The sequence below is a fragment of the Nannospalax galili genome, unplaced genomic scaffold (genome assembly GCF_000622305.1).
Source record: "Nannospalax galili isolate Female #2095 unplaced genomic scaffold, S.galili_v1.0 scaffold286, whole genome shotgun sequence".
Taxonomy (NCBI): Eukaryota; Metazoa; Chordata; class Mammalia; order Rodentia; family Spalacidae; genus Nannospalax; species Nannospalax galili.
Window position 1 is genome coordinate 14299134 of NW_008359442.1, and position 15968 is coordinate 14315101.

The 15968-nt window shown below is 37.0% G+C and overlaps 1 protein-coding gene across 1 annotated transcript in view; it reads left to right on the plus strand.

Annotated features, from left to right (window-relative positions):
• Nucleotides 1–15968, plus strand: part of Lrpprc (leucine rich pentatricopeptide repeat containing) — a 96838-nt gene that overhangs the window by 21800 nt on the left and 59070 nt on the right. Inside the window, exons 6-14 of the mRNA XM_008823084.3 lie at nucleotides 3301–3387; nucleotides 4129–4255; nucleotides 4522–4666; nucleotides 5419–5564; nucleotides 5791–5896; nucleotides 5978–6085; nucleotides 8469–8587; nucleotides 11360–11453; nucleotides 14646–14712. Of these exons, the coding sequence (XP_008821306.1) occupies nucleotides 3301–3387; nucleotides 4129–4255; nucleotides 4522–4666; nucleotides 5419–5564; nucleotides 5791–5896; nucleotides 5978–6085; nucleotides 8469–8587; nucleotides 11360–11453; nucleotides 14646–14712 (999 nt within the window). The remainder of the gene's footprint in view (nucleotides 1–3300; nucleotides 3388–4128; nucleotides 4256–4521; nucleotides 4667–5418; nucleotides 5565–5790; nucleotides 5897–5977; nucleotides 6086–8468; nucleotides 8588–11359; nucleotides 11454–14645; nucleotides 14713–15968) is intronic.

The window sequence follows — 15968 nt, forward strand, 5'->3', positions numbered from 1 at the left end:
GGCAACATTTTAGAAATACTTTAACATAGCAAATTTGATTATATAATTTAGGTAAAATGCAGAAAAGGAAAGATAAGTTTGTTGTCTTAACTAATTGGAACAGAGGCATAAATTGTTGAGGTACAAAACTGGATTTTTTTTTTTTTTGAGACAGGGTTTCCCAGTAGCCTTAGTTGGCCTTGAACTCTGTGTACCTCACAGAGATCTACCTGTCTCTGCTTCCTGAGTGTTAGAGTTAACATGATATGTACCACCACCACCACACCTGGCACTTTTTAAAAAAATTTGTTTTGAATTTTGTGTATTGAATTTTTGTCTATTTCATACAGTATATCTTAATCATCTTTATACCCCCTTCCCCATTGGTCCCCTTCCCATAACCACTCTCCACTGGAATTTATGCATTCTGCCATTTGTGTTAAGGCCTATCAAGTCAACTGTGTGTCCTCAGACATCCCTCAGTGCAAATTCATCCACTGAGGTCTAGACAGCCATTTAGTCTCTCCCTTTAAGAAGATCAGTTCTTCCTCATCTAGCAATAATCAGCTGCCAATAGTTCTTTGCTAAGATTGGGGCCTACTGCCCATTTCTACCATTCTGTGTTGGGTTTTTGTCTGCTAGAGTTTGTATGGGTCTTGTGCATGCTGACACCATTGCTGTAGGTTCATATGAGCAAGGTCCCAGGAATCTGTAGGACTGTATTTCTGTATGGTCATGTACCTCCTTCCTGGCTTTTAAAATCTTTCTGCCCCTTCTTCCACAATGGTTCCTAAGCCCTAGGTGGGTGGAGTTTAACATAGGAGTCCTGTCTGCAGACACTTATTCTCTACACTTTGGCCGTTTATGTCTTTTTGTGTTCCTGGCCCTCTGGTGCTGAAGAAGCTTCATTGATGAGAATTGAGAGATGCATTAGTATTGTCTCTACTGCTTGTTCTACTGTGTTCCATCAGCCTTAGGTGTAGAGGTTGCATTATAGATGTGTCACTTCGGCTTGGGTAGTTCACAATCTCTGTATGACCATTTGTGGAACTCTGTAATAATCTCTATCTGTTGCAAAAGAAGCTTCCTTGATGAGTGGTAACTAGGGTAGTTGTCTGTAAATATAAGGATACATATTTTGTACATAGTAAGAAATTATATTCGTCTAGGGATGTAACAAAATTTACATTCGTCTTGGGATTTTTTTTCTAAGATCTGTGACCTCTCCAGCCATGTGTATTTGGCTATATTGAGTTTCCTCCCATTGAGTGGGATTTAAGTCCAGTTAGGTAGCTGTTGATTACCCTCAAAAATGCCACTACTGCCCCAATATAGTTTGCTATGCTGGTCATTGATGTGGTTATTAAGCCTTAAAGCTGAGGTTGGACCATCAGTTGATGTTTTCCCTTAGCAGCTGTGTAGTGCTCTCCAAAACTATGAGAGCTTACTTCCAGGTCATTTCCTGCTCTATTGCTCCAAATCCTGTGTCCGAAGTATGTCCTGTCTTCAGCAATAGGGTCTTACCTTGAAGTTTAGGGAGGCTATCAAGGGCTGTGGCAATAACCTATGTAATTTTGGGAATCTCTTGGACTACCCTGGCCAACAACTCAAAGGGGAGGTTTCTCCTGTCTGGCAGTTTCTTGTTACGTAATCTTCAACTATACACATGGATTCATGTAGAGATATTGCTATGTGTAATATTTCAGTAGGTTTTTTTTTTTTTTGTCTTTTTGAGACAGGGTCTCCCTGTAGCCCCAGCTGTCCTGGAACTCACTATGTAGACCAGGCTGGCCTTGAACTCACAAGGATCCACCTGCCTCTGCCTCCCGAGTGCTGGGATTAAAGGCATGCACCACCACACCCGGCTCATTTTGACTTTTAACCAAGAAACTGGCTACTTTTCTTTGGGGTCTTTTTACCCTGCCTAGCCAATTCCTACCTCCTATTCTTATCTCTCCTCTCTCTCCCCCTCCATATCCAACCCAATCAAAGTATCTCCATTATCCCCATTTCTTCCTTAATAATAATCCCCTATCTCTTGAACTCCTTCCTCTTTATCCCCATAGTTTCTTATATAGTTCCTTCTCCCCCTCCCATTTAAATACCCCCATTTTACCCATTTCTTCCTTAGTAACACTTGTCTTTTACTGTTCTCTCTCAGTTTCCTTCTTTTCTTTTACTTCCCTGATTCCTTTCCATGTTCCTGGCTCCTGCTGTTATGTCAGGGTATATATTCACATACAAAGATTTGGTGCTAGGAGCCGCAAATGGAGAGCAAACATCATTTGTTTTTCTGAATCTGTGTTACTTCATTTACTATAACAGTTTCTAGTTCTGTCCATTTATCTGCTTTTTTTCTTTTCTTTTTTTTTTTGAGATAAGGTCTCCCTCTAGCCCCAGCTGGCCTGGAACTCGCTATGTAGACCAGGCTGGCCTTGAACTCAGAAATCCACTAGCCTCTGCTTTCCAAGTGCTAGGATTAAAGGTGTGCAGTCACCTGCTAATTTTATGAGTTTGTCTTACTGCTAAGTAGAACACTATAGTGTAAATGCACTGCATTTTCATTATCTGCTTGTCAGTTGAGAGAGAGATGCTATGGTTGCTTCCATTTTTTAACACTACCCAGAGGCCAGATTCTGGCAGAGGCTGGATTCAGGACCTCTCAGTCAGTCTGCAACAGTTTGGGCCCCTATTAGATGGCAGAGAAGCGTAACCCCCCCCCCCTTTTCTTTTAAAATAACTATTTCCTAAGGAAAATACTCTTAGCCATTTAAACTGTGTTCATTTATAAAACTTGAGGGTTTTTTTGTTTTGTTTTTTTAAAGGTCTCCTGGGAATATTCATTTTTGTCCCTCTGATTCATATAAAATCAGTTGCAACATATACCTGCTTATATAAATTTATTGCCACTTGGGAAATAAAGGATAGATTGAAATACATAATTTTATTTGTTAATAATGTGGAAGATTTTCTTCAAATTATTAATATTTTTTTCCTTTCTCTTTTTTATTGTCTTGAATTTTGGAGGGGTGGTGGGCAGTGTTGAGGCTTGGATTCATGACCTTGCACATGCTAAGCAAAAACTTTACAACTGAGCTACAGCTGTAACTAACTTAATATTTTTAACAAGAGTATTTCAAGATTATTGATACTTCAAGGGGTTGGATTTCATAAGAAGGTGTTTGTTTTCCACTGTTCAGTTTTAAAACCTGTTATTGTGTTATGCAAAACTTAAAACTTAGTTTATCCATGTATTATGAAAAGTATCTGTGGTATTTACTTCCAATAATATCTTCATGTCTTATTTCTGTCTTATTGCAGCAAGATTCTTGGATTTATGAAAACCAAGGACCTCCCAATCACAGAGGCAGTGTTCAGTGCTCTTGTTACAGGGCATGCAAGAGCTGGGTAATTTTCAACCTCGTTTTTTATTCTTAAACAAGGTTTAAGTCACAAAAAAGTATTGTAGAAAATTCATAAAATATATTTACCCTTTCAAAAAAAATCTGGTATGAGGTAAAGAACACTGATATTTTTCTTACTCCCTTTAAATTTGTTTCACAAATCTTTTAATTATTCAGTGTTAAAAACGGCTTGATGTAAAGTAATTAAATTTAAAAATTTATGGGGCTGGAGCTGGAGAGATGGTTCAGTGGTAAGAGCATTGACTGCTTTTGCAAAGGACCCAGGTTTGATTTCCAGCATCTACATGGCGGCTAACAACTGTCCGTAACTCCAGGTCTAGGAGATCTCACACCCACTTCCGACCTCCAGGGGCATTGCATAGCATGGATACACTTACACACATGGAGACAATACACTCATACAACATAAAATAAAAATAAATATTTTAAATTAAAAAATTTACTGCTCTAGAAAATACTTTAAATCTGTGTCATAGCATGCTTAATTTATTACTTAATCTTTACGTAGTTACTACATGTAGGGTGAAGTTACCTATAAAATTTCAGGTGCTTATGGTTTTTATTTCAGAAATATATAATGTTAATGAATATTTGCCCTTTTTTGTACATAATTTCAAGTAGTACTTAAAATTACTGTGCTTAATGGGCATAGGTAATATATTTTAGATTGAGTAATTATATTACATTCAGCTGTATGTTTTATTTTCTTTGAATTAAATTACAGAGATATGGAGAATGCAGAAAATATTCTCACAGTGATGAAAGATGCTGGCATTGAGCCTGGACCAGACACATACCTGGCATTACTGAACGCATATGCCGAGAAGGGTAACATTGACCATGTTAAACAGGTGTGGTTTATGCTCCAAGTCAGCATTGAATTCATTTGTCTAAATTTGTGTTGTTTTACACAGAGCACAAAAAAATAACTTGTGTCTATTTTTAAGGAGGCTCCTTTTGCAGATGGTAATATTTAAAGAAAATTCTTAGTTTGCTACCTTAATGTTGATATATAACAGTTACTGTTGGGATAGAATATTGTAGTCTAACTTTTTAAATCTTGTGTTTTTATTTAGCTTCAATACTTCTAATTTTTCATTCTAATTTCTGAAACTAGATTCTGGAGAATGTAGAGAAATCAGATCATTGCCTTATGGACCGTGATTTATTGCAAATTATCGTCAGCTTTAGTAAAGCTGGATATCCTCAATATGTCTCAGAAATTTTGGATAAAGTTACCTATGAAAGAAGATATATTCCAGGTATTTCAAAAGTTTTTATCTACATGACTTTGATGAAAAGCCAAATTGCTGAATTGAATTCTCTTACCAGTAGAGGATTGTGCAAGATGAACATAGATAGGACTAGGTTAGTAGTGTGATGAGCTGAGAAAATATGAGTTAATGAATATGTGAGTAACAGTCCTGGGAAGTGCTTTCTTGTACTTGCACCGAGCCTTCTGGTGTTTATAGTTCCTAAGTTTTTCTTTTTTTCATTTTATTATTTTTATTTTATGTGTATGCGTGTATTGCCTGCATGTGGGTAAGTGCACCCGTGTAGTGCAATGCCCGTGGAGGTCAGAAGAGGCTGTTGGATCCCCTGGGACTGGAGTTATAGACAGTTGTTAGCTGCCATGTGGGTGCTGGGATTCAAACCTGGGTCTTCTGCAAGAATAACCAGTATTCTTAACTGCTGAGCCATCTCTCCAGCCCCAGTCTAAGTTTTTTTTTTAAAGATACTTTTTTTTTATTCGTGTGTGTGTGTGTGTGTGTGTGTGTGTGTGTGTGCATGTATGTGCATGCTCATGTGTGCGCTCACATGCTTGAGTGGACCACAGGGTGTGTGTGGAGGTCAGAGGACAACTTATGGGAGTCAGTTCTCTTGAGCTCAGGCCGTTTGGTAGTAAGTGCCTTTACCCACTGAGCCGTCTTGCTGGCTCTGTTCTTTTTAGTACCAGATACAATATAAATAGATTGCTCAATTTAGTAACAAAAGATCTTTGTTTTCTTCCTAGATGCAATGAACCTCATTTTGCTTTTAGTCACTAAGAAATTGGAAGATACAGCATTCCAAATTTTATTAGCATTACCTATATCAAATGAAGACAATGAAAATGATTTTGGCAGTTTTTTTTTACAGCACTGCGTGACTATGGATACGGTATTCTGTCTTTCTACTTTGTAGATTGTATAGTTGTCAGTGAAATGAGATTTTTTTTTTTTTAATATAAGAAATTAGACGAGTTGTAAACAATATACAAAATTTTTTATGTTGGTGATTTTTGGGTAGAAGCTTTAAAATGTTCATCACTGAGGTGGTTGACTATCTATAGTAGGTCAAGTAGTGGGGTGCCAACCTAGCTGACATGGTGTCTTTCCCCCCTCAGCCTGCTGAGAAGCTGATAGACTACTGTAAGAAGTTAAAGGAAGCCAAGATGCACAGTTCTTCTTTGCACTTCACCCTCCATTGTGCTTTGCTAGCCAATAAAGCCGGTACCGTATTACGTCAGTTAAAACCAATTTCAACACATTTGGCTGAGGGAGCTTGGTGACATCTTATGGCATGTCTTTCAGATTTGGCAAAAGCACTGATGAAGGTTTTAAAGGAAGAAGGCTTTCCCATCCGGTTTCACTATTTTTGGCCATTGCTAATTGCACATCAGAAGAGAAAAGATGTTCAAGGTGAGGCTTGCGTCCTACTAATTCATAATCGGTCAGTCACTGTTAGAGTATATACACATGTGTTTGCGTTCTTTGGAAAAGCACACTTTCTGAATCTTTTGAGAAACTGGATTTGTGTTAAGTGATCTTGAAGTGGATTTCTTTTACCTTCCTTTTATTCATTTCATTTCTTAGTTTACTTCTTGTATTGACGTTCAGACTTGTGAATAAGGTCGTAAACAGTTAAAAACTGTTTAGCATTTGAAATTAATTTGTCTAGCCATAGTGAAGTTATATCTAATCAAGTTCATAAAACAAGAAGTATGGTCATTTCCTTTGTGGACCAGTCTGTTCTTAACTGAGCATAGTTGACAACAATAGGAATGCAAGGAAACTTTGCAAAATGGTGCTCATGACCTGACAGCCTGCTGATTGAAGGACAGAAATGTTCAATCTTTCATCCTAAGTACATTTAAGCATTTAGCATACTTTTCCCTGTACACATGGGATGTCTATAGGATATGAATAAAATTGAACAAATATTAAATTTTAGAGTACAGTATCTAATTCTTTGGTTTGCATTACTGGTAATTCAGAAGGAGTATTCTCATAAAAAGATGCTTTTAACAGAAGTACTTCCCCCTTGGGGAAACAAAAAGTGGTCTTTTTCACTTTATCTTACAGTATAATGTGCTTTGGAATGAGATGCATAGTTGTTAGTGTGACATTGGGTGACAAACAAAATGCACAAACAACAAAAAAAGTGCTTTTAACAGACTTTCATGTTGCAATTTTATTTTAAATATATAGCCTTCTTCTGGTTTAAAGGAAATAGTGAAACAAGAATTCCCTAATTGTTTCTGGCTATAAAAGTCTCCAAATCCTTTTTAGAAAAGTCTTTGTGAAAACAATATGCTAGTTGATTAACTCTTTGTATATCCTCCAGTTTTGAAAGCAAAAGGTAATCTTTAACCCAGTATTTTTGAGTCACAGAAAGTTTCCATCATTCCCTCAAACTCTGGGCGTTTTAGTATTATTTACCTTTTCACGGGTAGGAAAACACTTTGGATACCCTGTTGAAACATTTGAGTATCAGGTAATTTTCCTTTTGTGCAACTATACTGTAATATATACAGTTGAGTTGGTTACTATATTATTAATAGTAAACATAAAAGAATTGGGCACTTTTTCTTTATAGTTACAATGAGTCGAATTTGTAGAAAATGGGCTTATCCTGCTCATTCTTATTCTCAGGCTCTTAGAATTTTGAAAGTGTTTGCTTGAAAGCTATATTGTGTTACTGACAGAGCTGAGGGCACAAGGGATTCAGTGACCACATCTAACCATCAGTGTTGGGATTAAAAAGGATGTTTATACTTTTATTGAAATACTCATTTCATCAAACTTTGTAACTGGTATACTGTTTTATTAGCATTCTTAGTTACCCTTTAGAAGTTATGTACCAGGTTTTACATTCGGGACACTTTAAAATGAGGGAGCACATTTTTCAACCAGTGTGAGTTTTACTTGGAACAATGCAGAAGCTTGTTCTTCATTGAGACACTGACCTGATAGTGCAGGAGAGTGTCAATTGTCTCACAGTCTCCTTTGGGCCTTGTCTTCTGGAGGTCCTGAAAGATAGTGGTATACACTGTGCTGTCTTCTCTCATGTCACAGGGAAACGACAGTCTGCGTTCCATAGTTTCTGTCAGTGTAAGGACAGAAAGTAGCATTCTTAATAGTGAAATGAGCATGTTCTCTGTCCAGTCAAAGTCATGTATAAACTAGTAGGAAGAAGAAAATGACTGCTATGATACAGGGTATGTGGGAGTGTTTAATAAAGAATAAATAGAACCCTTCAGGAAATGAAAGAAATATTTGGAGATCAACTACAAGTGAACCCGGAGTGTTCAGTAATAGGAAGATCACACTTCTGTTGAATTTTTATGGCAGGAGGTCTTTTAGTACCATTTTTCTCTGAAAAGTCACCAGGGTAACACATATTTTTCAGAGTAAAAACATGTATTTTGGGACTAAGAACATTTTCAGCAAGCTGGCATAACTAAGAGGGAAAGCTCGGGTGCGTATGGAGCTACATACCCTCTGGTCTATTTAGGAAATAAAAAAATAAGAATATTAGGCCACCCTCAAAGTGTAAGTGCGAGTTTAGTGAAGGGTAGATAGAGGGACCTTATTTTTCAAAAAGTAGGACTCTACTGCCAAATAAAGTTTGCACACTGATAGGGTTTTAACTATTTTAATTGCTTCAGTGTTGTTTAGACAAACAAAAGGCTGAGTAAATTTACAAAATTCTTGATTCATCAGGTAATTGAACTAAACTTTGTGACTTTTCTTAATTGATTTCAAGTTTATCATCTCTGTACTTCTGTATTTTATATTATAGGTATAATTGACATTTTAAAAATAATGAAGGAAATGGGAGTAGATCCTAATCAGGAAACATATGTAAATTATGTATTTCCATGCTTTGATGATATAAAGTCAGTACGTGCTGCTTTGCAGGTGAGTGTAAATGTGCTTTTAATTGCATAATTGAAGAAAATTATTTTTCTCCTCCCTTCCCAAAAAGGCACCATTAAACTGAGAACAAAAACTGGTCTTGTAGATACAATTTTCTGTATTGTTTATTATAATACATATAGTAGTTTAATACAGCATAAAAAGAGGAAACATTTTTCTTATGTGTGGAAATGGCAGTATGGCAATATTGGGAAAATTCAAGCAATATTCACTCCTTAATTCTATTTTAGTAACTGCAGTTTTAATTTTTTTGAATATCATTTTCACTTTTTAAAAAATATTTTATTATTTTTATTTTATGTGTATGCGTTTATTGCCTGCATGTAGATCAGTGCATCCATGTCATGCAGTGCCGGCGAGGACAGAAGAGGCCATCGGATCCCCTGGAACTGGAGTTATGGACAGTTGATAGCTGCCATGTGGGTGCTGGGATTCGAACCCAGGTCTTCTGCAAGAGCAACCAGTGTTCTTAACTATTGAGCCATCTCTCCAGCCCCATTTTCACTTATTTTTATAAATGAATTAATAGTATATTTATTAATCTGCATTTAAACATAATCTTTGTTGGACTTGAAGCATGGGTTTCCTGCCATGTGTCTTATACCTACCAGAATATGCAAGGAGTTAATAAATGGTCGTATGAAGAGGATGATTTGGACTGTACAGGAATTCCATTTTCTATTTTAAAGCAAAATGCTATCCATACAATTAGGAACAACATGACAGAGCACCAAATATATAATAATTCTTTTTCCCCATTGCCCTAGCTGGCCTAGAACTCACTATGTAGACCAGGCTAGCCTCAGTCTCTCAGTGATATGCCTGCCTCTGCCTCCCGAGTGCTGAGTCTAAAGGTTGTATGCTCTCATACTGGCTGTAAATATTTTGACCCCAAAGGTCTGTTGAATAGACAGTTACTTGTATAATACCTTGATTTTTGTAAAAATGATAGAGTATTCCTTTCTTTTTATTTCCTTGAGATTACATAATTGTAATCACCTTGAAGCTGGGATTTACTTCCCTTCCTAAGGTTGTTTTGTTTGAGACATGGTCTCAGGTAGCACTGATTGGCTTTGAACTTGCTATATAGTTGAGGGTGACCTTGAACTTCTGGTTTTTTTTTTTTTCTTTGTCACCACCTCCCAAGAGCTGGGATTATGGACATGTGCCACTATAGCACCACACCTCACCTGGTTTTTATGTTGTGCTGGCGATCAGACCAGGGGCTTTGTGCATGATAGGCAAGTGCTCTGGCAAATGAGCTACATTGCCCTGCTCTCTTTAGATCTTAGCAGAGTATTGTGAACCGAAGCTATATATATTTTACTGTTGGGAGATCTTCTGTAAACAGTGACTTTCCTGCATATTCTTTTCATTGTAGAAACAGTGGCTGAGATTTCCCTGCTGTCGTGTGTGTGTGTGTGTGTGTGTGTGTGTGTGTGTGTGTGTGTCTCTGTAGCCCCAGCTGGCCTGGAACTCACTATGTAGACCAGGCTGGCCTTGAACTCACAGAGATCCTCCTGCCTCTGCCTCCCACGTGCTGGTATTAAAGGCATGTGCCGCCACACCTGGCTCTAACTCCCCTTCTGTCTTATTACTACTTTGCTTTCTCAGAACCAGTGGCCTATTAGAGAAAACTAGCCCTAATTTGGACACTGACCCTGAACCTGATTACATTTATTCTCATTTCAGTTGTCTTTTCTCCATTGCTGACATTTCAGAATTAAGTATTATTGGCTTAAAAACAGCCATGCATTAAGTGCTTAATGGAGCTTATAGTATTACTGTTTTTAAATCTTTAGCTATATATTAGAAAATAATTTTAATCAGTCTAAATCATTCTAAAAATATTGTATGTCATACACAAAGACGAGTTAGAAAATACTAGCCAAGTGGTAAGGCTACATAGCTCATGCATAGAGAGTTCCTTAAGTTGTTTTCATTTGTTTTGAGACAGGGTCTCGATATGTAGACCCGGCTGGCCTGGAACTCACAGAGATCCTAGCACCTCTCCCTTCTGAGTACAGGGATTAAAGGTGTGCACACCCAACTAATAGTCTTTTTTAAAAAAAGATAGTCATGGTTGAGTCACATGTATCCTTCCATATGTGAGTGTGCTTCAGAAATACCTTTGAAAAAAGTGGACTATATTGTTCAGCAACCTATTTTTCTACTTGAGATCTTTCTATAGCAATATGTAATTCTGCAAACCATTTTTATGATTGTGTGGTATTTTATTTGTAGATATGTCATAATTTACTTTTATTCTTTTCTTGGTGGTTTATAATGTGCTATTATATAAAGGTTCAATAAACATTTGAGCTAGGTTTTGGTTCAGATATTTAAATTATTTAATGTTAGAATAAGTGATGAATCACTTGGAATTAAATAAATTTTATTCTTTATCACATATTTTAAGATACAAAGTGCCATTTTAGTTCTGTGCATTGAAATTTTGTTCTGAATGAGAGAATTTTTTTGTAGTATCTTCAGTAGGGTAACAGATTATCTATATTGAAGATAGGGTAACAGATTATCTATATTGAAGATAGCATTTAATTTGTAATGTTGGTACCACAGTTTAAAACTTTTGCTAGTTCAGTTTCTCACCTATGTATAGTTTTAGATGATTCTTTTTAAGTAATAGATTATCATGGAGTATGCTGATAATATTTGGAAAGCAGGAAATTTGAATAACTTATCAGAATATTGTTAGCTGAAGAATATTATCATTGATCTATGCTTTATCCCTAGGAAAATGAATGTCTACCTAATAGTAATACACTTTATCAGGCTGAAGTGAGGAGCGAAGCTCTGAATGGGAACTTAGACAGCATTCTGTCACTTCGTAAGTATTCAGTCTTGGAAGTAAATTTACTGGAGTTGATTTCAATTGCTATTGAGGTTTTACAGGATAGTTCATGAAGGGCAAGCAAGGAAGCATTTTTGTTTTCCCTTTAAGGTAAGACTGATAAGTTAATGTATAGATTGAACTTGTGGCTACTTTGGAGGTCATTTTAAAGAAGAACCTTGGAAATATCGTGGTGTTAGAGTGGTAGTTGGGCATGGTAAACCAAAGACTTGGAGCTGTTTGTAATTCAGTAGCTGATAGGTAAGTCTGTTACTTTCTTGCTTCAGTTTTCTTAAACTGAGGTAATCCTTATTTTGTAGAGATTGTTGTGGATACATTAAGTGAAGGCATTTCCTAGACTTTGTTAACAAAAGCACAACAAATGTTTACTGAACATTTAAAAGTGTGTATCATGTGGGGCATGGTGGCTCATGCCTTTAATCCCAGCACTCTGGGAGGCAGAGGCAGGCGGATGCCTGAGTTCAAGGCCAGCCTGATCTACATAGTGAGTTCCAGGACAGCTGGGGCTACAGAGAGACCCTGTCTTTAAAAAGAAAAAAAGTGTGTATCATGTTAATAAAGTCAACTCCATTGACTGTGGAGAAAGGAATAGTGAAGTTAGATGAGTTAGTTACCCTAGGTGTGCTTTGAGCCAGAATCAGGATCAACTTTAACTTTGTTCTTTTCACCACATTTTTTTAAATCTTTTTTTTTGATATGTTTATTCATTTTTATTTTATGCGTATGCGTGTATTGCCTGCATGTAGGTAAGTGCACCTGTGTCGTGCAGTGCCCGCGGACATCAGAAGAGGCTGTCAAATCCCCTGGAACTAACTGGAGTTACAGACAGTTGTTAGCTGTCATGTGGGTGCTGGGATTCGAACCCAGGTCTTCTGCAAGAACAACTAGTGTTCTTAACCGCTGAGCCATCTCTCCAGCCCTTTTCACCACATTTTTAACAAAATTTTATGTATATGAATGTATTGCCTGAATGTATATAAGTGCGCCCATGTCATGCAGTGCCCACAGAGGTCAGAAGAGGGCTTCAGATCCCTTGGAACTAGAGTTAAGGTTGGTTGTTAGCACAATGTGGGTGCTGGGAATCGAACCCAGGTTCTCTATAAGAGCAGCCTGGGCTGTGTCCCCAGCCCTGACCTATATTTAGTAAATAAATAATATGTTTCTTAAAGTCTTCATTTTTTAAACATATTCATGATGTTATTTGGCAGGTATACAGATTGTGGCAAATAAATGATTTATAACTAAAATGTAGCATTTTAAAAACATCTTCCTTAAATGTTAACTTTGATTGCTGTGTATTTAAATTGTACGAGTGGACATTTTGTTTAAAAAAAAAAAACAAAACAAAAAACCGTATTATTTGGCATTTATTACTTGTGTTTGTGCCTTTTAAACTAGTCTTTAACTGAAACTGGCTAGTATTGTAAGGGAAAGGCAAAGTGTCAAGTATGAAGTGTTGGTCAGAGGTTTGCTGATGCCGGCTGCTGAGTTTATTGATTTTGCCTTCCACTCTGTATAATGTATAGATTTTCCATACTGACAAGATAAAAACAGAAGCATTAGCAGAGGAGTCTGGGTTCATAAGGTGCATGCACGGGAGCTGTCTTTCCCTTCATTATACCATTTCTACTTTATTATCATCCTCTTGGTTTTTCAGACTTGTTTGTTGCTAAGGCAACAAGATGCTTTTTGTCAGCAGCCTTCTAGCTTGCTGAGATGTTTTTGGACACCTTTTTAAGGCAAAAAAAAAAAGAAGAAAAAACAAACTTGATAATATTCTGTGAAATACTATTTTGAATAGTATAAAAATATACTTTTAAGAAGTTGTTTTTTAAATTTTAAAAGAGAAAGTGCCAGAAACTTAAGACTGTAGACTATCTGAACTTACCAGTTTTCCTCTGCCTTCAGATTTACAGGTTTGGAAGAGCAGTTAGCATTGAATTGCTGCTGTCTGTTCTAGGCAGTTCTCGGGTGCTCACAGAGATCAGGCAGGGAAGGGTAGGTGGGTTATCTTGGTCAACTTTGTGTGCTCCTAGGACAGTCTTTAATTTGTAGGAATGGCAAATAATTGGATCAGACAGAACTCAAGGTGATTGAGAGGCATGTGGTTGTATCAGTTTTTCAAATTCCCTGAGTGACTTCATGAAGGTCATTTTGTAAAAAATTTTAAGATTTTTTTTTTTTCAGATGCCGTGAAATCATTGGGAAACTTAGGGTCCTGTCTAAAGGGTTTTTATAATTGATCTAAAACACTTCTTGTGTGGAGGTCAGTTTATTTTTAGTTAAATGAACTAAAAAACTCTTAATGAGGCTTACCATTTGCCTTTTTTTTTTTCCCGGAGCTGAGGACTGAACCCAGGGCTTTGCGCTTGCTAGGCAAGCACTCTACCACTGAGCTAAATCCCCAACCCCTACCATTTGCCTTTTAAGAATTAAGCCAGGTATCTTATCTTCCTAAGCTGTTTTTATTATCTGCACAGTTTGTCTACACAGTGAATTTGTCTCCCATCCCATTCATGCATCACTCCGAAGTACATTACATATAATGAGAAGACTAATGAGAATGTACCATCACAGCTGCAGAAAGAAATTCATTCACTAGATGCCCACAGTGTTGCTATCTATCGCTCACTAGTTACATACACATCACTGAAATATTCAAGGTTATGAACTGTTAAAACACAAAATGAGTAGTAGAACAAACAGTAGTGTAAAAATATGTATAGAGATGAGTATAAATTGATGACATAGCACAAATAAAGACCTGTTTTATTATGACTAGTTGCCTTCGTGTGAATGCAGTCTTTGGTTGTGATGGAAAGTGAAATGAGAAAATCCAACACAACCATTTCACCTCTTAGAAAAGACTTTTCTCTTGTCTTTAAAGGACAAAAGTCATTACAATCTCTCCACTGTGCCCAGTAACATGCAGCCTCAGTTACGTAGCAGGGTGATTCGAGTATGCAGGTATTTTAGTAATTACTTTTATATTGAAGAATAATTATGAATGTGTTACTTCATAAAGTAAAGTAAAATATTTTAAATGATTTATCACAAATATATAACCTTGCTATTTTATTTTATAAGAAATGAATTTTTTTAATAAAATTCCCAATTGAAAATTAAAAGGTATTGGTATAATGTTTTGTCAATTATTTTCTTTTACAGTGGAATCAAATATATCGCCTTTCCCATTTAATTCTTTGAGAGGCAGCCTAATTCTAGGCTTTCGGAGGTAAGATTATGAATTTAAATCTCTTTACCATTGGACTGATTTCCCTTGTCCTTCTGATCTATTGCATAATGATTTTTTTTTTTTTGGCAGGGTCGGGGGGACAAGCTCTTTAGAGTTGAATTAAGTTCAGGCAATCTTTATATTCCCTTTTTCTGAGAAATACACATTAGGTAGCAATCCTCGGTCAGAAAGAAAATAAATTTTCATGCATATTCAGATTACTTTTTGAGCATTTAATTATATTTGTTTGTTTTTTGAGACAGGGTCTCCCTGTGACCCTTTCTGGTCTTCATCTCACAGAGACCTGCCTGCCTCTGCCTCCCTAGTGCTGGGATCACAGGTGTGTACTACCACGCCCAGCGTATTGACTTTTACTTGATATAGTGCTATTATTCATCTGTGTTTTCAAGGAATATTAATTATATGAGGCTGGAGAGATGACTCAGCAGTTAAGAGCACTGACTGCTCTTGCAGAGGACCCAGAACCCAGAACCTCTTGCAGAGGTTCAGTTTCCAGCACCCATATGGCAGCTAAAAACCATCCATAACTTCAGTTTAAGAGGATATGAAACCGCCTTCTGACCTCTGCAGGCATTGCATAATACAGGTGCACTTACACACATGCAGGCAATACACTCATACACATAAAAATAATAAATACTAAAAAGGAATATTCATTATAAACAAAATAATAATGTACTACTCTGTTTTCTGTCACTATATTAAGATACCCTGAAGCATGATAACTTAATAGAGAAAGGCTTATTTGGTTCAGAGGCTCAAAGGCATGATGGTACTGGTTTGGACTAGTTCTTGTGATGGCACTCTGAGCTGAAGCAGTCGATGAGAATAGACAAGGGGGAATGATCTGACCTCATCACACAACAGGAATCCCAAGAACAATTCAGGGTTAGACTCACTCTTTTAACTTGCTATGGTGAAGGGCAGGTTTCAGGAGAATACTACAGTCCCTTCCAAGAGTATATGCCCAGTGATTCAAAGGCCTCACCTTAGGCCACAGTGAGAACCAGGTTCCAATCTGTGAACACTTGGGAGGTAATTCAAACCAAATCTCAGGACGTTCCAATTTGTTGCTTGAAAGATATTCGCAGAAAAATTGGAAGAATAGTAAATGAATGGTCTCCATACTCTGTAGATTTACCAGTTGCTCATTTTGTGCCATATTTGTGTTCTGTCTCATACAGTCTTGCGCTCTCTCTCTCTCTCTCTCTCTCTCTCTCTCTCTCTCTCTCTCT